This window comes from Python bivittatus, unplaced genomic scaffold (assembly GCF_059951505.1).
Source record: "Python bivittatus isolate LINGU-HERP-01145 unplaced genomic scaffold, Pbiv_v1 ctg000810_np1212, whole genome shotgun sequence".
Classification (NCBI taxonomy): domain Eukaryota; kingdom Metazoa; phylum Chordata; class Lepidosauria; order Squamata; family Pythonidae; genus Python; species Python bivittatus.
In genome coordinates, this window is record NW_028277111.1 from 4,013,690 (window position 1) to 4,035,457 (window position 21,768).

At 48.7% G+C, this 21,768-nt stretch overlaps 2 protein-coding genes across 3 annotated transcripts; both read left to right on the top strand.

Annotated features, from left to right (window-relative positions):
• Window positions 1–36: 36 nt before the first annotated feature.
• TAP1 (transporter 1, ATP binding cassette subfamily B member) lies at window positions 37–11,735 on the top strand. The gene is made up of 11 exons (XM_007444198.3): window positions 37–538; window positions 1,496–1,610; window positions 2,906–3,036; window positions 4,075–4,280; window positions 5,079–5,276; window positions 6,006–6,134; window positions 6,263–6,451; window positions 7,754–7,927; window positions 8,059–8,218; window positions 8,605–8,741; window positions 9,417–11,735. Exons 1-11 carry the CDS (start codon window positions 37–39, stop codon window positions 9,660–9,662), a joined length of 2,187 nt encoding a protein of 728 aa, XP_007444260.3. The 3' UTR covers window positions 9,663–11,735.
• Window positions 11,736–13,787: 2,052 nt separating this feature from the next.
• Window positions 13,788–20,046, top strand: PSMB8 (proteasome 20S subunit beta 8). Of its 2 annotated transcripts, XM_007443781.3 has the most exons (6): window positions 13,788–14,861; window positions 15,406–15,547; window positions 16,987–17,098; window positions 18,688–18,817; window positions 19,510–19,714; window positions 19,838–20,046. In XM_007443781.3, exons 1-6 carry the CDS (start codon window positions 14,715–14,717, stop codon window positions 19,924–19,926), a joined length of 825 nt encoding a protein of 274 aa, XP_007443843.2. In that variant the 5' UTR covers window positions 13,788–14,714; the 3' UTR covers window positions 19,927–20,046. The 2 variants fall into 2 exon arrangements, with proteins under 2 accessions (XP_007443843.2, XP_087985858.1); XM_088129732.1 differs by lacking the exon at window positions 13,788–14,861 and having other exon boundaries at window positions 14,870–15,547.
• The last annotated feature ends 1,722 nt before the right edge of the window (window positions 20,047–21,768 follow it).

Here is a 21,768-nt window from a genome sequence, read left to right on the forward strand (position 1 = left end):
CGCGGGTTGCGCTAGAACCGGAGCGGCGCCGGCGAGATGAAGCCGGGCTTGGGCTCCTGCGTCGCCCTGGGGCTGCTGCTGGACTTCGTGGCCCTCCAGCTGGCCTGGAGGTGGGGGCCCTCGCCCGGGGGGAGGCCCCTGGCCTTCTCCTGGGCCGTCGCCGTGGGGCGCGGCGTGGCGCTCGCCCTGGCGGCTTGTGCCCTCGCCCGCTACGGCGGGGGCGAGCTTCGCGCGCGGCTGCTGCAGGGCGCCGTGGTCCTCTCCTTCCAGATGCCCGGGTACATCAGCCTGCAGTACCTCTTCCAGCCCACAGGGGGCGCCCCGGAGCTGGCCTACAGCTGGGGCAGGAGCGACGTCCTTGTTCTCAACTACCTGGTGGTGGTGGCCGTGACCCTGCTGTGGCACCACCTCCTCCCTTCGAGGGGCAGAGGGTCAGAGAAGAAGCCCTCGGCGTCCTTGGGGTGCCTCATCTCCAGCATGCGGCCAGAGGCGCTGCGGTTTGTGGCCATCACCGTCCTTATGGTGATGTCCTCCATGGGTAAGTGGGCCTTTTTGGGTGGAGGTGCATAGGGGGGGCTTACCATGTGGCCCTCCTCCAGCCCCCTCAATCAACCGTATTAAGGATTTGTTGCGCGGAGTCAAAAAAGTCAAAATGGTGGTGGTCACAATCCTCCTCCTTTTTTAATGCGTGTTGCAGGAGCAGCCTCTGTGAAAAAGGGGCAGGGCTTCAGTGCTGTGACCTTCATCTTGACTGTTTTGACCTCTTGGCAGATGCCCCTGCTTGCATTAGATGTCCTGCTATATCTACTTAAAATTGTAGTGGGGAAAAAAACCACATCCCAAAGCAGACACTCACAAAAAACTAAACATTCTCTTCTAAATTGGCTCCAACCCTCCTCCTATTATCCCGCTGCATCTGCTGTTACTTCTGTAAATTTCCAAGAGTTATACTTGGCTTTTCTAAAGACAGAATAAGCAGGCCTCATAATACAGGCGCCTTTCTTCAGCTAATATTTAGGAATGTCAGGGAATTGTGGGAAAACTGAGGAAATGGGCTCTTTTTTAAAAAAAATCTAAATAAATTCTAAATAAATAGATGAATACATTTAACAGGGCTCTTAAATCAGGGACAAGGTTTCTTTTCAGGCTGGGGCAGAAGCCTGAGAAGTGACCTGTTGCTTTAATGAGGAAGAGGGACATCCTGGAATCGTGAGAGGCCCGCAGCATTTTTCCTAATTGTTTTTTTTAAAATAATAAAAATGATAAAATAATAAAATAAGAACTTGGTTTTTCGCGTTGATGAGAAGGCCTGTCAGGAGAATGCGATTCTCTCCTCCCTTCTCCACCCCGGATCTTATCTCGAGCTTTCACTGTACTTTATTACAAACAGAAAATAAATCTGCTTTCCACGCTGCTGCTGGCCAGCTTCTGCCGCAGCTCCCGGCTCCTGCATCTCTCTTGTGAGGCCCCTGATCTCTCTCTCTGGGTCTTTCAGGGGAGATGGCGATTCCGTATTATACCGGGCACGTGACCGACTTGATTGCAAGCAAGAAGGAAGCCTCGGCCTTCACGAGGGCTCTGTGCATGATGTCCTTTTTCACCGTGGGCAGGTATGAAATAGAGGCGGGGGCGGGGGGGGAACTGGCTGGGTTTCTTTTCCAAGGCAAAGTTGCACTGACCTAATTTTGCACGTTCAAACCTACGCATGAATCAACCTGCATTACCCTTTGACATTCACAAATTTTGCAGTGCGTTTTACTAACAGTAGTAGGAAACAGGTTGATCAAAAAGGAATGCACTTGGAAAGGCATTATGTGTGTGTGTATTTATATATAGAAAGTGAGAAGAGTATATTAATAATAATGTATTAATAATATAAGCATATTAATAATTCTGTTATACTAAATTCTATTAGTATTTCCGAGAATCACGCATGGTAGGCAATTGTTGCAAACAGAAAAGCGTACGTTTGAAGTAACGTGCACCAAAATGCATAACCCTTTAGGACAAACTGAACTCAACTGTACTATTGTGGGGGAAATGCCCACTTAAATTAGGACTGAAAGCAGTTGGCGATAGGTGCCCAATAAAAGTCTCTTTTATTGACATGTACAACTACAGTAATCACTGGCCTCCTCACCAAAGGGATGCCCAAGAGCCCGAAGCCTGCAAGGTTACAAGTTATATTCCCTCTGAAATGATGCATAAGATTGACAAAGGCCAGGCAAATTATAGCGGGGCCTTTACAGCCAGAATAGAGCATCTGATGAGAACTTGAGGTCATCTTAAAATGGGCTGACCCAGAGCCTCTAAATCAGTGTTTCTCAGCCTTGGCAACTTTAAGTCACGTGGACTTCAACTCCCAGAATTCCCCAGCCAGCATGCTGGCTGGGGAATTCTGAGAATTGAAGTCCAGTGACTTAAAGTTGCCAAGGTTGAGAAACACTGCTCTAAATTCTGTTTCTAAGGAGGCTCCAAGCCCTTCTACTGATAGTAGCACCTTCTAACATAGTGTCCTTTATTATGCCCACAAATTGACTCCTGTCACACCAAGGAAAAGACGACAGCCTGGTTTCTGTTAATCTGTCTCCTTCCCCTCCAGGATCATTAGACAATTTCAGCTTGCCTGCTCCTTCTGCTGTGCAATTTAAAATCCCTCACAGCGATCATGTATGTAAGGATAGAATATTATTTGTCCCCCAAATCTACATATTTGCAAAAATGTGTCCCCAGGATTGCAAAAAAGAGAGACTGAAACCAAGGTTGCCTTTCTCTTGCACGCAGCAGTGGGTGAAATGGGGTGCGTGGGGGGGTTGTAGGGGAGGCGGATGAAAATGATGGCAGAAGAAAAGAATTGGGAGACCTACAGATGGGGTCGTGATGCTTGTTTTCTGATTCCTGTCAGTGCTGTAACAGAGTTTGTCTGCGACTACCTGTACAATACAGTTATGAACCGATTCTATGCCCGCCTCCAGGGCTCTATCTTCAGGTCTGTTCTGCGCCAGGAGATCGGGTTCTTCAGCACTAATCGAACAGGTAAAGAAAAGATCCTGATATCTAATTCATTATTTCTTTACTTAAAAGCTGTCTTTCTGATCCAGCCCACCAAGGCTGCAAACAGAAATACAGGAATAAAAATGCTATAATGTATAATGTTATAGTAAATAATTTTAACATATATTGTAATATGATTTGGTCAGTCTAGCTATGATTTAGAGTCATGGCATTAAAACATCTTTTAAAAGCCACTTGAAAGAAAAGAATTTGGGGGGGGGGTGCAGTGGATACAGGAACCTGTAGGCTAACTGGAGATTTGTAGTACTCTCAAAATTCAAGTGTTATCCTCTGCACTGAGAGGCAGGGGGTGGGATTTGGGAGGGTGGGGAGTTAGGAGAAGCAAGGAGTTTAAGGAAGATTTCATTGGATCAGGCCTAGGGATTCCAGCTGTTTCAAATTTGAAATGGTTGTTTAGAAATGGGTGGTTCCAGCCATTCCGGAAGCATTTTGATCTCTGCGCTGTTCTGCGAGCATGGCTGGGGCCACAAACAAGACCCCAGTCAAGGTTAAAACTAACTAAGCTTAGCATGTTGTATGAATGCGTGTGCGAGGTCTTTCATTGACTTGCTGAGTGCAGAGGCATCCCCGGGATCTGATGCTTCTGTCAAAACGGCGCTATGAGTATTGCAGTTGCCATGCAGGTTCCATTCTTCTGTATGCACGTGTAGTATCCTGACACATGTACAAAAGGGTGGCACTTGCATCATAATGGCACAATATTTGTTTCCTCATTTGTCCCCCCTTGATCTCTCCCTGTAGTCACCTCTGTGTGTGTGTGTTGTGCGAGTCCAGCCGTGCAGAGGGCACAAGGTTGGGAACGCTGCTTTCAGTACCGAGGGTCGATTGACCTCTCCATCCTCAAGGTTGGCCTCGGAGATGGGGCAGCCAGTCCTGTAGTTCCCATTCCACGGATGGTTACCAAAGGAACAGGGAAGGCAAAGAGCACAGCTAGTGTGCACCTCCCCCAATTGACATGATTTCAAATAGGCTTGTTCTCATTGACATCCTCCCTCCCAGGTGAGATCACTTCCCGTGTCTCGTCCGACATTGATGCCATGAGTGAGGGCCTCTCGAGGGAACTGAACCTTCTGTTGTGGTACCTGCTCCGGGGCCTCTTCCTCTACACCATGATGCTGTGGCTCTCGGTGCCCTTGGCCCTCTTTGTCACCATGGCCCTGCCCTTCATTCTGCTGTTGCCAAAGCTCTCAGGGAAGTTCTACCAGGTGACCAAAGGGCGGGACGGTTCAAAGTTTCCTTCCAACCAAACTCTTGGGTTCTGTGGTGGATTAGGCCCAAATCCCAGTTCCCCAGAGGCCACTGAGGAGTGCTGCATGTTCTTATCTACCAACCAGATCAGCCTTTTCTGGGGATGAAAACCCTGATGCATCTGGTGGGCACCAAAGTAGGGAAAGATCCCTGTTGAGGAGTCTTTTTTTTTTTATTGCTCTGAATGTATGCAGAAATGTGTTTTCCATTGAGGACAATCCAGCTGTGACTCATGATCAAAGAATGAAATCAGAATCTCTAAAGATGGAAAATCAATTTTGGCATTTCATCTAACTCAGAAATGCAGCACTTTTGGGGGAGTCAAGAAACAGGTGTGGTCAGAGTCACATTTTGTGAGATGGGTGGCTCTATAAATATGATGAATAAAAAAATATGCCAGAGATTCCATCCCAAAAGTGGGCATCCAGGAAATAACCTTAGGATGATTTAATTTAAGGAGAATTATACAGGTTTTATTGTTGCCAAGCGAACAATATGGACTTGTTCATGTAGCCACCAGGAGTTGAACCCAACTTAAGGGGGACTTTATCTTATTTAACTGCAATTAATATGGTTGTAATAATTTTCCCCTTTGGTCACATCCAGAGTTGCCTCCAGAGTTTAATTTGTACAGGGGCAATAGAATCTGTATACAAAGTTGGAGAGGGGGGTCAGATTGAGCACCTCTAGCCTAACCCGTATCTGACATACCTGCTTACCACTTCTCTTTCTCTTTCCTCTCTCTCACCTTCCAGAACTTGGCCATGCAGGTCCAGGAATCCTTAGCCAAGGCCAACGACGTCGCAATGGAGACCTTCCAGGCCATTTCCACGGTCCGCAGCTTTGCCAATGAGGACGGGGCTGCTCAGCGCTACGCAAAGAAGTTGCAGGAGACCTACAAGCTCAACAAGGTGGAGGCTGTGGCCTACGGTGCCTCCATATGGATTCCTGAGGCGAGGATGCAAATGTGGCTTAGTCAGATGGGGGACCTGGGAGGAGAGGTTGGGGGCCCTATTTGGGCTCCTTGGCAGGAGGAGGTGGCGTGGACTGCAGGGAATGCACAACTTCCATTGGCACAAGGAGAGTGCCAGATTTTGGGTGGCACATCAAGCATTGGGCTTCCAGAGTGAGTGGGGCTGACCATTTTGGCCTGATTTATGAGGTGTTTGGGGCAGGAGCATCTGCAGCATATGATCCAAAAACCTAAGAGTGCCAAAAAAAATTGTTTTTTATATGGTTCTGGCCGCCATCTTGACTTTTTTACCACACCCTCTGGACATATACCAGCAAGGATTTTGTTAAGACACTTACTTTCCCTCAAACCCACCAAGCCACGCTAAAATCTTTGGCGCTGTCTGTGGTGTAGTGGATTAAGGCACGGGGCAGAAATCAGAAGACTGAGTTCTAGCCCCGCCTCACGCATGAAGCCAGCTGGACGGCTGTGGGCCAGTCTCTCTCTCTCAGCCCTGGGAAGCTGGCAAGGGCAAATCACTTCTGAAAATGTTGCCAAGAAAACTGCAGGGGCTTGTTAGTTGCCAGGAATCAAGACTGACTCAAAGACACACGCAAAAATCCTTAGAACAGCGTGGGGGCCAGCTGCATATAACTGCAAGTGGCATATTTTTGCTTCTCTGGGAACGTAGGAGAGAGTTTCACACTAAACCCCATTTTCTCTCCTCCAGGTCTTAGGACTGGCACTCAAAGTGGGGATTCTCTTTTATGGGGGACACCTGGTCACTCAAGGGAATCTGAGCAGTGGGGCTCTTGTTACCTTTGTCCTGTACGAGATGCAGCTTTCCACAGTGCTGCGGGTAAGTTTTGTGGCTGGCCCAGCGCTGGGGCAGAAACTCAGCCTCTGACCGGAAGCCCAGAGAGGTGCGAAGACCCTTCCCCAAAATGTTTCCCTCCTCTCACAGTGCCTGTTTCCCATGTCTCCCAGGCCTTCCTTTCTTCTCAGCCCCGTGTGCAAAAAGCCATTGGTTCATCAGAGAAGGCTTTTGAGTATATGAACCGGACGCCCCAAATCAAGCCCTCGGGGACTTTGGCACCCACAGATTTAAAAGGACACATGGTACTTCAAGATGTCTCATTCTCCTACTCCAACAATGGCAATTCTCTGGTGCTGAAGGTATGTGCTGGGAACTGGATTCTGAGAAGGGAATCAGGACCTCATGGTGGGGATGGGACCAAGATGGGTATGAAGGGAGCTATCCAAGACTGAGTGCCTGCCATCCTGTGACCACTTAACTCTGTTACTGAATAACCCTGATTTTTTGGGTTTGCACAATACATTAAACCACAAACTAGTCAAACAGGGTCGGTCCACACAACTTACTAAGCCCAGCTTAAAGGGAGCCAAACTCTTCATCTTGTGGGTTGTTCACTGACTTGGTCAAGTATGTTGTTTGAATGCAGCCAGAGAAAACAAAAGTTTAGCTGATGTCAGGAGGTGAAACTCCATCCTTTCTCTCTGGACTATGGAGTGAAACCTGTAGGGAAGTCTAGAGGGTCTTTAAAAAATAAAGCTTCCTTAAAGATGAACACGACTCATAGTGGTTTTATGGATGCATTTGTGTTCTTTTCTCGGCAACAACATGGACGTGGTTTGCTGTTGCCACCTTCTGGGGTGCTTTTTCAGCTTTCCAGTCTAGTCTACAGCCCTGGGATTTCCTAGTGGTCTGCCACCCAAGTACTGACCAGGTCCAACCTACATTAGCTTTCTGAGATCAGCCAAGGTGGGCTAGGTGATGCCATCTAACTTGGCCTGAGGGGATTTAGCTGAGTTTAAATGGTCAGAGACACACCACGCCCAGTCCTAGACCCCAAGGCCACCTGAAGCCATTTTGTGGTCTTGCCCATCTCCACGTTCAGAGGCTGGCCAAACAGCTCCTTTATCAACATTGGGGGGCATCCGGCCATGCATATCAAGGCCAAAGACAAACTTAGGAAGCAAAGGGTGGGAGCTGGGCAGCCTATATACTGGGCAGCTCTGGCTTCATACACTGCTCCCCATTTCCAAGATTTATCCATTTGAAGCATCTCTTGCTTGACCTAATGGTGGGGCTGGCCCTGTATGAACCCCCCAGACTCTTGTGCCCTTCCTTCTTCCACTGTTGCTTGTTTCCTTGCTTGGAGAGAGCCAAAGGAGGAAGGGGAACTTTTAGTCCTCTCCTTGTCAATGGTTTCAGCTCAGAGGGGGAAATAAGCAACTGGACAGTGCAACAATGGTGAGGAGATCTGTTCAATGTTGGGGCCCCACCGTGAGCATCTTGCAGCACTGTCCTATTCCAGCCAAAGCTGTCCCATTCCAGCCAACCAAAACTCTGCAATATGAATAAGCTGTATCTAAGTTTGATAAAAGGTGGTCTGTGGCGTTCTCTTCTTCCAGAAGGCAAGAGCCAAGGCATCTGATGGTCTTCTTTCCCTCCAGGGAGTGTCCCTAGAGCTGCACCCTGGTACTGTGACTGCCCTGGTGGGTCCCTCGGGGTCCGGGAAGAGCACGGTGGTGGCCTTGCTCCAAAGGTTCTACGAGCCCCAGCAAGGGCAGGTGCTGCTGGACGGCCGGGAGCTGAGCGAATATGAGCATCATTTCCTGCATCGAAAGGTAAGGGGTGTGATACGATGAAGGTGTGTCACCAATATTACTGTTTCCAAACTTGGGAGAATGAATGTTGCTGTTGACTGGGATCCTCATAAGGAATAACAAAATGTCCTGTTATTTTGCTCTCCTGGTAGGTAGCGCTGGTGAGCCAAAATCCAGTACTCTTTGCCCGATCCTTACGTGCGAACATTGTGTATGGCTTGGAGGAACAAAGTCAGGGGAAGGTGATCGAGGCTAGTCGGCGAGTGGGAGTTCATCGATTCATCTCCAGAATGAGCCACGGCTACGATACAAGTAGGAGCCCGCATCCTCCAGCAGAGCCATGCTTCTGGCTTCGGCTTGATTGCAGGGTGTCCGAGGTTCAGTGTCCCAGGAGGGAAAAAACATCTGTCTTGGGCTCTGTGGAGCTGTGACCATATGGAGGGGGTGCGACTAGGCTGAGTTTCCATGTTCCACCACCCGCTGGCTATCAGACGGGATGCCAAAAGGGTTGCTGAGGAATGATGATTGGATATAAAAAGGGATCACTATTCCAGACTTAAGCTATTGAGGGATTAATGAACCAAAGGCAGCCCGTAGAATTAAAATGGATAAACAGGAGCAGGGCTGGACTGCTGATGGGAGAGTTTGGAAGCATCTGAATTATTGAAGAATTCCTCCATTTCTGCCTCTTCCTGCAGATGCTGGGGAAGCAGGGGGCCAGATTTCTGGGGGGCAGAAGCAAGGGGTTGCTCTGGCCCGGGCTTTGATCCGAGACCCCAAAGTGCTGATTCTGGATGATGCCACCAGTGCCTTGGACATGGAGAGTCAGCAACAGGTGAGAACCGGGCATCAGGTTTTCTGGGAGGAACTATGGGTGGAATTTAAGAAGTAAAGTGAATGTGGCAAAGGGAAGAGGAAATTGCATAAATGTTGAGAAGAATTTCTTTGAGCCACTTGAGTTGTGAAATTTTAGACTCGGAGAACTCTTTCTGCTCAGCCCAACTGCAGTCGGGGTAGCGGGTGGAACTGAGTCAGACCCCCTTTCCCATTTCCTATGGGAAGACCTTTATTGGGGGTGGGGGGAAGGGAGGGGGTTGAATTGTGCTTGCTGGGAATTGCAGGATTTGCAGCCCCAACACACCTGAAGCCCCCAGCCTGGGAAAACGGGCCTTTGCTTACTCTCTTACCTGGCTTAAGTTATAAATGAAACTTCCCCATCTTGATTTTCTTTATATCAGGTGAGTGATACTTTATCTCCTGTAGGAGGGCTGGGCTCCCTTTCCTCTTTCAAGGGCTGCATTCTCTCAGGGTCCTTCTATAGGGGGGACATATAGTAAGAAGGATGAGGAAGCATGGGAGGAACCAGAGTTAAAAGTGGGTGAGATCACTTTTTTTTCCCGATGCCCAACTTCTTTACTTTCTCTCTGACCCAGCCCAAGTCTCCGTGGTTCCCCTTTTTTCTGCTTCTCTAACACTTCTCCTTCATACACCCCATCTTGGCCTCCTGTAGGTAGAGGAGGAGATCTACGAAGGAGCAGCTCGCTGCACACGCTCCGTTCTCCTTATCTCCCACCGACTTCGCAGTGTGGAGCGTGCCGATCTCATCCTGGTCATGGAAGATGGGGAGATTTGCGAGAAGGGGACTTACAAGGAGCTGATGGAGCAGAAGGGGCTCTACTGGCAGCTGCTGCAGAAGCAACAGAATGGGGCAGAGGGGGGCAGCAACGGCATCCCCAATGGGAACAATAGGCATTGATAACGGGGTTCAAATCAGACGGGCATCCTGGTCTGGATCCCAGAGCACCACCTATTGGTCCCCGCTAGCTTGGCACAGTGGAGGGAAGTCTCAGAAACACAAAAGGTCTGAAGAAACATACTGTCTTTTCTCTCTCTTGTTTATTTGAAAGTTTAGCATTCCGAAAAGTCTAAACTGCTGTTCAGAAAACTTGGTTTAAATGATGTGCCCATCTGTGCCAGCAGAAAAGCTTTTGGGCACGGGGTTCAGTTTAAGCAGATGGCAGCATCTAGCTGACCTTGGCTGAAGCCAAAGTAAGTTGCTTAGTACCTTGGCCAAGACAAGTCGAATCCACATTGTGGAGGAAGGCTGTGGCAAACCACAGTGTTAGTACTGTTGCCCATAAAATTCAGGGACCCAAGTTGGTGTGGAGCTGGAAAGAAAGTTGAGAGAGAAACACCCACTACAAAAAAGTGACTTTTTTGCTCCCCAACGATACAAACCACAAGTACTTCAGGCAAAGTGAAAGGCCTTTATTAAGGGGAGGAGTCAAGTCTTTATATAGGGTGCAGAAGCAAATGATACATGCATTTGATATATGCATCACATACATTGCATCTCCTTTCCCACCCAGGTTTGTTTCTTTAACCCTTGCAACACTCAAGGACTTCAGAATACAGCCCTATTGTTTGACCAATGGTCCCTGAAAGAGCTAGGTTTTGCACATCAAAAGAAATGGCTTTGGCTGAAAAACATGGTTTCCTAAACATCAAGAGGGGGCACAAATGCCATGCTAAAATGCTAATATCACCTTTATAGAAATGCTAATATTTGCCAAGAAAACCACATGGATGTGTCTGTGAAGTCCCTAGGAGTCTATCTCACAGCACATGTTTTACTTGAAAAAGTGCATATTTGGAAAACTAAAGATTAGTGCTTTTAGAAGAATGGGAAAAATATGCACTTTTCTGGCAGACTTCAAGAAATCCATGTACTGATGGGGGATTGAGATGGAACAAGCTAAAAGTCAAGGAACTGAGCACCATCAATTTTAATCTCCAGTGCCAATTAAGGGGCAGCCCTCTTTGCAAGTCTCTGACATCAGAACCACCCCCCCAGCTTCATGAGGTGTCAGGATCCCCATCCTGATACTAAATGAGATCTTGCAAATGGCTAGCCCAAACCTGTGAAATGTTGGTGATCTCTTGAGAGTGCTGCCATTTTATTGTGTTACTTTTAAATTCAGTTTGGAGGAGTTGCTGTGTTTTGGAATGATGAGAGGCCTATGGGACCCCTTGTGTGCTGTCGTGCTTAGCCCTCCTTTAGTGTGCCTTAGTGAGTAGACCTTGGTGCTGCGACCCTCTGAGGTAAATGCCTCCTTGGCATCAGCTTGGACTTAGTATGTCTTCTGGGAGACACCAGACAGACTTCCCCTCTTGTCGCCTTGCATCTAGTTGAGGATCTACTATTGGTCAGAGGGAGGCAGCTTTCTGAATTGAAGGATTTGGCAAGTCAAGATGTTGGAGGACTTTGCTGTCAAGCCAGGTAGGGGCGTCTGCAGGGAGGATCAAAAACATCAAGATGGTGTGCGTGCATTGGAAGCCCTGCTTCTTTTTTTCCTTGTGTCGTGGTTGTCACTGCAGCTGGGCATGGCTCATCCACCACCACCACCAACAACTCTGGCAAAAGATGCTGATGCTGGACTTAAATTCATCTACCAACTTCAGAGGTAGACCACATCTTTTCTTGGTCTCAGGTTGTGTAATGTCTTGGATTTGATGTATTCCGATCTTTGCCTTCCTCCTCTCCTAAATGATCAGCTCAGATACTGCTATACTGGGACCTTCTAATCTCTGGCTCAAGGATGGGAGTTATAATCCAAGCCACCTGGAGGGTCTCAAATTGGGGAAGGCTCTTACATTGGTCCAGATTTTGAAAGCCACTTGGGTAGATGATACAGCGATGAAGTGGCTGATCTGGGCTTAGATTGAAATAAATCAACGGATTCACTGTTGCTTTGTGAAAGTTCCTACTGCTTTTTAGAAAACCTATGTACACAAATAGAAAGTTTTGTAAATGTATATATTAAAATAAATGCATATGTAACATTTGCTATCTTTTTTTACTGGATCTATCAATTCCTTGGACACAATGTTTTTACATACTAATGGCATGATTACATAGTTTCTCCAGCCAGATAACTACCACATTAGAAACTGAATCCTAAAATGCGCCCCCCCCCCAAGCTGCTGGCTTTCACTGTTGACAATCACCTTCCAGTTGAATCTTGTATAAGCACCAAAGGGAGCATTGGCAATACTTGGGGGTAGCTGGGCTGGTTGGGGATAACGTAGGTGTAGTCAAACTCAGCTGGAGGGCACACTGGGTGCTTTAGGGCACTTTGGTGTTTCTGTGAAATTTCATACAAGTAGTCCTCGCTTAACAATGCTAATTGGGACCGGAAACTCTCATTAAGCAACACAGTTGTAAGTCAAAAAGCCATGTGACCGTGCTGCTTAGTGATGCCAGTTCCAGCAGTCCCCTTTATCATTAAGTGACTGCAGCTTGTGACTTCTTGCTGGCTTCCCCATTGACTTTGCTTGATGGAAGCCAGCAGGGAAGGTTGCAAATCATGATCACGTAACCACAAGGATGCTGTGACAGCTGTAAGTACAAGGACTGGTCACAACTACCACTCATTCAGTGCTGTCATAAGTTTGGATGGTTGCTGAAAGTGGTCATTAAATGAGGACCACTTGTATTCCTTCCTGTGTTTGCTGCCTGCAGCAAAGGGATGATAAATTGATCTTTGCCTTGAGTGTCTATGCCTTTGTTACGTGATAGGAGAAATACCCCTGGGGTAACTGTTCCAGCAACTGAGAGCCCTTTATCGTCTCTCTGCAATAGTGAAAAGGGCAGGAGCTCGCCTTGGCAGTCCTCTGATAGCCAAGGTGTGAGCTCCAGGTGCCATATGCAAAGGTGCTGTAATACGTAGACTGGACCAGAAATGCCTTCTATTCAGCAGTCACAAGTTTGCAACATTGAATATATACAGACAAGTTTTTGAAAGATAGCATATGGAGAGGGGATAATAGTGCTTCCTGTTTCTTATTCCAATGTACAGGCAAGGGGCAGTTGGCAGGTGCACTGGGCGCACTTTGATTATGTGCCATCAAGTCATTTTCAACTCCTAGTGCCCAACCACATAGATTTTCTCCGGGACAATCTATCCCTAACCTGTTCTTTCAAGTCTCCCAAGGGTGCACTCATCACCTCTCTAACTGAGTCCTCCCACCTTGCTGCTGGTTGTCCTCTTCTCTTTCCTTCTACCTTTCCCGGCATTAGAGCTATCTCCAGAAGCTAGGTCTTCTCATAATATGTCTGAAGTAGGATAGTTTGAGCCTGGTCATTTATGCCTCAAGTGAGAATTTTGGGTTGACTCGTTCAATGATCCATCGGTTTGTTTTCCTGGCTGTCCACGGTATTCTCAGGAGTCTTCTCCAACACCAAAGTTCAAAGGCACCAATACTCTTCCTATCTTGTTTCTTCAAAGTCCAACTTTCACTTCCATATAGTGTCACAAGGAATACAATGGCTTGCACAATTCTGATTTTTATAGAGACACATCATGGCACCTGAATATCTTTTCTAAGGCCTTCATGGCTGCTCTACCAGCTGCTAGTCTGCAGTGTATTTCTTGACTGGTTGTTCCTTTACTGTTGAGGGTTGATCCTAAAAGGGAGAAACTGTCCACCACTTGGATATCTTCATTGTTAATTGTAAGCCTGTTGTCATTCGTTTCGTGGTCTTTATATTTAATTTTGGTCCCATTTTTTCCCTGTGGTCCCTGACTTTTATTACTGGAGCTTGCAGATCCTCTGCATTTTTGGCTATCAGGGTAGTGACAGGTTATTGATGTTTTAAAACCGCCCTTATCTTCTTCCACGGCGCACTTTGGCGCCGGAGAAACAGCAAAAACAAAGTATTAGATCACTGGGCCAATGGCTGAAGAGGATACCAGGCACGTCAGCAGTTGCTAAGTAGATTCACTTACGGAGGTGTACAGCCGCGGGGATTCCCCTGCCAGCTCTTGTGGTGAAGCTTAGTGGTGCCCCATAGAGGCGGAGAAGTGCAATGAGTGGCGATGGCTGGCAAGCTCTCCTGAGCTTGCTCTTTCTAGGAAAGGGGACAACCGTCAGCAAGGTGCGTGGACTCAGTTACAGCGGCGATGTGAGCACGCTTGGAAGACCTGCAAGACCAGGGTAGGGACAGATCATCATGAAGAAAATCTATCTCTGTGGTCGATAAGACTCGATAACGACTTGATGGCACATCATCAATCTATCAGTCATTCCTTTTAGGCTCCAGCTTTGTGACAGAGACTGGAGAAGAGGCGCCCCCTCCCTTCTCGGCCCGAGACAATTGCCCCGTTTTAAAATTCTCGAGGATTTGTACATTATGAACTCGGACGGTGGTGCTTTTTGTGAAGGACAAAGCCTCCGTAATGATGCTCCTGCTTTTCCACAAGAAAAGCTTAACCAGGGTGGGAAGGCCGCGGGGACGCAGAAGAGCACGCATTCTCCCCTCCGCAAAACTCAGTGGCGTGGCTAAGGCCCACAGCAGCCATTTCCAGACGTGTCGGAGTACGACGCCCATCTTTCGCTGCCAGGGCAGTATTACATTCCTATCGCCATCCTAGACGTCTTCAGGATTGACTGCTGACACGCAGGAATGGACAGACGTGAGGATCTGCCGGGATGCAGGGCGCGGGCTTCCACCCAGCTCCGGGGATCCCAGCCCTCCCCTGGGGAGCCTCTCCCTTTGGGCCACTGCCTCCCGTCTCTTTTCTGCCCCGGGGCGTAGCCAGCCTGGCCCCAAGGCCAGCGGGGGAAGAGCGCCCGTCCCCCGCGCAAGCTGGCGCGCCTGCTTCGGGCGCGCTCCTGGCCGGGCCTCCCACGGGCCCCTTTGCCCGGCCCAGGCGTGGGGCACGGAGGCGGGAAAGCGCAGTCCCGGGCGGCGGGCCGGCGCCGCTTTCGCTTTCGCTTTCGCTGCGCCGGGGAGGAAGAGGCGGCGATGGCGCTCCAGGATGTCTGCGGATGCTCCTCCGGCGCCTGTGGCTGGACTCTGCCGCGAGGAGCGGTGGGCGCGCCCCGGGAAGGTCTCTCGCACTACGCTTTCGGGGTGCGGGAGCCCCAGATCGCTGTGCCCCCGGGAATTGAGGTGAGGGCGCGGGGGGCGCCGGGCTTCGGCGGCCGGGCGGAAGATGGAGGGAGGGCGCGCCCAGGGACTGGCTTTTGAGAAGTGTGAGAGGTGCCTCTGAGCGTAAGCAAAGTGTCCCCCGTCCACCTCGCTGCATTGTTTGGCCTGCTTCCCAGAACTGACGCCGGCCTCCTCGGTAGTACTTTTCCGGCGAGAAATTCCACAAAAAACTTTTAGCGCCGGCGTGATAGTGGGGTGAGGGAGGGGGCACTTCATCCATCCGAAGAGCAAGTGGGCCTGATTCTGAGCACTTGGGAGGCCTCTCCTTGGCCAACTCCCGCACTTTTCCCACAGAGTCCGCTGGCAAAGGAAGGGCTTGAACTTGGCTCAGGGTTGGGCCCAGAGCTCTTTTGGACCAGGGTGTGTGTGCATGCACACACACGTGGCAGGTGTGCCAGAAGAAGCCCCTCTTCCTGCTGGCAGAAAGGAGCAGAAGGAGGGAGGGTTTTCCTGCCTCGGTCCTCCTCGGGCCCTCTTTCTCCTGTCTTGCCTTCCCTCCCCACAGCCCACCGAGTTCCTGAAGACCCACTGTGAGGGCGGCGGCCACCGGATCGAGCTGGCCCACGGCACCACCACCCTGGCCTTCAGCTTCCAGCACGGAGTCATTGTGGCCACTGACTCCCGGGCATCCTCCGGCAGCTACATCAGTGAGCAGCCCTGCAGCTTTGGGGGAACTGTGTGTGGGGCCATCGAGTCAGGCTGTTATCTTTTCTTCTGGACAGACTTTGAGAAGTAAAATTCTCCCTCAGCGAACACAATTCCTGGTGACTTTACTGACACTCTCCTGTGATTTTTTTCAGGATCAATACAGAAGTGATTTGAACTTGCCTTCTTCTGGGATTTTTTTAAACTTCCCAGCCTTAGCCCACAGCTGTGGGATTTCTTAGTGATCTCCCATCCAAATACTGACCAGGTCCCACCCTGCTTAGCTTTTTCAGTTCGGCCAAGTATTGCCACCTACTGTAAGCTTTCACCAATTGCTGCTGATCAGACAGATTTGGCAGGATTTTAAAATGCTTCAAAGACCTGCCAAATCTGTATAATTGGTAGGGACAGAAAATCCGACATCCTCTGTATTTATCAATATCCAACGGCTAGATGCACCTGTCTTGATTAATCCATGTTCTGGGTATGCAAAATACATTGAATCATAAACCAGCAAACCTACTGACTTCGGGCAACATATTAAACGAGAAGCAAACTAAGAAGAACATAAAACAAGCTTAGCATGTTGTGGGAAAGCAATGATGGATCTGTGATGAACCTGCTTGAAGTCTCCAGTCTTTCTCATCCAGCAGCTTCCTCAGAGCTTGGATACAAGTCCCAGAATTCCCCAGCCAGAGGCCATGCTGGTTGGGGAATTCTGGGAACTGGAGTGACAGTGTAGATGGAAATGCTACTTTGGGGAAGGCTGGTGTAAACCTGTCTTAGCAATTCCCATTGCATGTTACAACTTTTATTCAGATAATGTGATGGAATGGAATTATGGAGGCCAGGCTCAGGGAGAAAAACATTTTCTTACATCTCCTGAAGAGCGTGGGAAATACAAGAGGATGAGACTGGCCCCTCCCTGAGGAATGCACGGTGGAGTGGCTGGCATTACTTGGGAGCTGGGGTTTCAGTCTGGGAAGATTCTTGCTAGAGGTTGTAGCTAATAAACATAGCTGGACTGAATTTACATGGTCTCTTGGAGTTCCTTGGGCTAGGCCTGACAGATAATCTAAAACTGCTTTGGCAAATCTTGTACCATGGAAGGGATGGGGCTAGTTGATCTCTATGATTTTTCATGGGTGTAAACATTGTAGGAGGAGAGGCTTGTTGGTGTGTAGTAGCCAAAAATCGAAGGAGTTTGGTAGCAGCTTTTCAGACAAACATATTTTATGAAAAGGCATCAGCTTTTGTGGAACTGTAGCTTGCTCCACCAGATGCAGTTTAACTATTCCAGATGCAGTTGGCAAAAGCTGATACCTTGTCATAAAATGTGTTAGTCTGAAAGCTGCTGCCAGATTCCTTCTGCTTTATGGTGGGTGTAAAATCTCTTATTAAGCTGCCCCAACTGCTCTTTCTGTCTTCCTTCCTCCAATAGGTACTTTGCTTTTCAACAAAGTAATCGAGATCAACCCTTACCTGCTGGGCACCATGTCTGGAAGTGCAGCCGATTGCCAATATTGGGAGCGTCTCCTGGCCAAACACTGCAGGTACAGACATTGATGCTGGTGCTGAGAGAAGAGGGAGCCTTCACTGATCAGCTGTGCCTACTAGTAATCCATAACTTTGTTTCTCTGGGTGATAAATGACCAGACTGAGTTAAAATCAAGCACAGCACAAGTAAAAAATGGACAAACCAATCAGAAGTTATAGGTTCAGTTTTCAAATTTATTTATTTATTTTTATTTTATTTATTTATTTATTTATTTATTTAATTTATTAATTAAATTTCTCACCCGTCCATCTCCCCCCGATGGGGGAACTCTGGGCAACTCACAACAAACATTAAAAACATAAATATATATAAATACATAAAACATCAATTAAAAGCATTACTAAAAAAGGGGAAGGAGACCAAGAAGATGAAAAATCTGAGGCTGAAGACAGGAGGCCTCTATGGGGCTAGCCATCCACATGCTCAAGGTATTCCCTCCCCCCTCCAGGCCAAGTGACACAGCCAGGTCTTCAAGGCCCTTCGGAAGGCCAGGAGTGAGGGGGCCAATCGCACCTCCAGGGGCAGGATGTTCCAAAGAGCGGGGGCTACCGCAGAGAAGGCCCGCTTTCTGGACCCCGCCAGTCGAAGGTCTTTCACTGAGGCGGTCTGAAGCATGCCCTCTCCGTGTGATCGGGTGGGACGGGTTGAAGTCATAGGGGCGAGGCGGTCCCTTAGGTAACCTGGCCCCATGCCATGTAGGGCTTTAAAGGTAATAACGAATACCTTGAATTGGACCTGGAAGCAAACTGGTACCCAGTGGAGTTCGCGGAGCAGTGGTGTTACATGGGCCCTCCTTGGGGCTCCAAAAATAGCCTGCGCAGCTGCATTCTGGACAAGCTGTAGCTTCCGGATACTCTTCAAGGGTAGCCCCACGTAGAGCGCATTGTAGTAGTCTATCTAGGAGATAACAAGGGCATGAGTGACCATTCGAAGGGCATCCCGATCCAGGAAAGGGTGTAACTGATGCACAACCCGAAGTTGTGCAAAGGCCCTTCTTGCCATGGCTGCCACCTGCTCTTCAAGCAGGAGCCGTGAGTCCAGGAGGACCCCCAGATTACGCACTGGGTCTGTCTGGGGCAGTGCCACCCAATCCAGCACCAAAGATGACAAAGTCCCAGATATAGAGGACTGAATCCCAGCCACACACACTTTTGGGATGATGGCCACAGTTGGCCATAGGCCAGGATGCCAGGGGCTGTCCTTCAGAGATATGGGCAGGGGCAGAACAAAAAAAGAAATCCGATCTTAGTGCACATTTAATTTAAATTAAGTTCCCGTTGATCTGATTATTCTCTTTGACATTTCCCCTTCCCATTACATTAACAATGACGGTTTGGTGGGAACTTTCAGGGAGGCTCTGAAGGCCCCTCCAAGCTTTGAGGCTCTCTTTGTGCATCCTCGGCTCAGCGTAAAGCCAGAGAGATACTGCGAACCTTCCCCTTATTTGGGGAATCTGAATGTGTCCACTGTGGCCAGACGAAGAGGCTGAAGACCTGGGGAGGGATGGAAACATCCAGGGCCACGGGGTAGGAAGGGAGACCCTCTTCCTCTGATCCTTCCCTCCTTCTGGCCTTCCCAATGCAGACTATACTACCTTCGGAACAAGGAACAGATCAGCGTCTCGGCCGCCTCCAAGCTCTTGGCCAACATGCTGGCCGAATACCAGGGAATGGGGCTCTCTGTGGGCAGCATGGTGTGTGGATGGGACAAGAAGGTAATGGCTGGCAGGGAGAAAGGGGGGGAGAATAGGTGGGCCAGGGGACTTCCAGGGTAGGGAAGGGAAGGGAAGGGAAGGGAAGGGAAGGGAAGGGAGACTCCTTGAACCATAACTGTTCTAGCAGAACATCAAAATAAGGGTGGGTATTTAGGTACCAGCTTTGGAAGAGAGGGTTGGGGGTTATCTGGTAGGGCAGAGGTGCTAAAAGTATAGCCCACACATAGCCCACATGATCATCCTTTATGGGCCCTAGAGCCTCCCAGAATGATCCCAAATTGAGCGTTTCTATTTTGGGAGAGGGTTACAGGATTTTTAGAGGGATTGGGTGGCTTGTTCAGGTAGCTGTCTTGATGGCAATACATAAAAGGTTTGCCACGGCCTTTTTCTGGTCTGTTACTTTTACTTCTTAGTCTAGCCTGGGAATTTCTGGGTGGTCTCCCATCCAAGGGCTTCCCCATCTAAGAACTAACCAAGTCCAACTGAGAATCAGCCTAGATTGGCTAGGCACTGCTGTGGGTTATTCTTAAAATGGGGTGTGTCCTGCCCATGTTTGGCATGTGGCCCTCAACCACCACCCCTGGATCAGGGAGTGAAAATGCTGCTATCTGGCCAGGGCTCAGCTGTACAATCCATCAAGGAGGGCAAACGAAGGCAGAGCTGCTGAGAGTCACGATTCCATCCCTTTTCAGGGTCCTGGTCTTTACTACATTGATCATAGAGGAGTACGGCTGAGTGGCCCCCTTTTTTCCACGGGAAGCGGAAACTCATACGCCTACGGAGTCCTGGACAGTGGCCACCGGCCTGACCTCAGTGTGGAGGAGGCCTATGACCTTGGCCGAAGGGCCATCTCCTACGCCACCCACCGTGACAGCTACTCAGGAGGAGTGGTAAACAGTACGTTTTCCCAAGCAGCCCCCTTGGTTCTTTAGGCACCTTTCACCCTGAGCATTTGGCAGGAGCAGAGGACAGTTTTGCATTGTTCCTTACTGACGTTCTGCTGATGTCTGTATCCTCCAGTGTATCACATGAAGGAAGACGGCTGGATTCGGGTCGGACGGACGGATGTCAGCGACCTGCTCCACCAGTATTCAGAGGCCAAGAAGTGAGACGGGCAGGTGGCCACAAGCATGGGAGATCTTCTGACACTCAGGGCTGGAGGAGAGAAAAGGGACTGGGACGTCCCCACTGACTTTTCACGGGGCAACAATAAACCACATCTGAGCTAATCTTTCTTTTGGCTCTGATTTGTAATTTAAAAATTGATTGGATGTCTGAAATATAGGAGAATGCAACATTTTCATGGTGAAAAAAAAAGACTGAGATGGTGGTGTTATTAGAAATTCCTGTTTTGAATGTTCAGAGAGAATTTTCAAGGACTTTTCAGAGGGAATTCTGGCAAGGGCTACAAATCTCTCTTTATAGGCTTAATCTTGCGTCACTTTCCCCACTTCATCAGGAAAGATACTCAACTCAGCTTTTTATTCGTGCCAACTCCCCTCATTCCCAACTGCACTAAATAGAGAATTTTCTCCACTGATTCCACCCGTGGGAATTTCCTGGCAAGTTGCTCAAGAGTCACTCCTGACAAATTCAAGCAAGCAAGTTAAACACTGAACTGCAAACTAAAATAATTCATTTTTAAAAATTGAATGCAGGTTTGAAGATGTTGGTAGTCAGAGGATGAGAGGAGAGGATTGGCAAGTGGTCAAAGAATGAGAAGCAGAGAGCAGGATTCTCTCCTTGGGGAGAAGCAAATGGGGTCCCTCAAGGATCACAATTATAAAGATGTGTTTTTTAATTGTGTATCATTTGTTCAACACTTCCTACTCTAGCGGATTCAAGAACTGCTTTCATTGAAGGAGTTGATTAGTGCTTGAAGACCCTCACAGAGGAGCCAGGATGATGGCATTTGGGAATCAATGGAAGCAAAGCTGGAATAACAGGAGAGTTTCTGGGTGGGAGAAAGTGGGCAAAATTCATTCATTCATTCATTCATTCATTCATTCATTCATTGGATTTCAAGGCTGCCGATTCCAAAAAGACTGGGCAGCTTATGATATTTAAAAAAATATTTAACTTAAAAGAAACATAACTGTCCAGACAAAACTACATATACTATATAACATCCAGGAAAAAAAAATGAACGTGCTCCACAGACACACCAACCCCAGGCCTGGGAACAGAGTCGGGTCTTAAGAGAGCTTTTGGCCTGTGGGCCCCATAGCTATCTCTGGGGAGATGAGGTTCCCCAGGGCAGGGACCGTGACTGAGAAGGCACGCTATCAATTCCACTGTTCCCAAATGCCCTGGGTGGGCAGAAACAGCTGGAGGCAGGGGTCCCTCAAGGAGCCAGGCCCTCTGCTACAAAAGGCTTGATAGGTGCTGACTAGCACCTTGAATTACCCTGTGTAACAAGTGAACTCATAAAAAAGCGATGACCCGTGGACGTAAGAAGTGCACATCACTGCTCAGGCTGCTGCATTTTGGACCAGCTGCAGCTTCCGGGCAGTCTTCAAGGGCAGCCCTGTAACATTCACGCAGTTACTGCGGGCCTCTCACGAGGGAGGGGAAAGAAGACAGCAAACTGATTCTCCTTTGAGGGGGGTGAGAGCGCCCAGACCGAAGTCTGGAAACCTCTTTTACTGAGTACATCAGAGGGCTGGGTTAGTACATCAGGGGGCTGGGTTAAGCATATATACGTCACACTACCTAATACAAGCTCATGACTATATATGATAATACATGAAGCGCAAGGGATCATGTGCTCCGAATGAGCACGTGACAAGCTGCGGGGGCTTGCCTCCTGGAATTTGAGGCTTTTCCCCAGGTTGTTGCTGGTACTTTTCCATGCTAGCTTCCTTGTTAGCATACAACTGATTTTACTAGTCTGCACTAACAGAAATGCCTAGCATGTGATGGGGTGTTATAATGCAACACAGCCCCAGGCA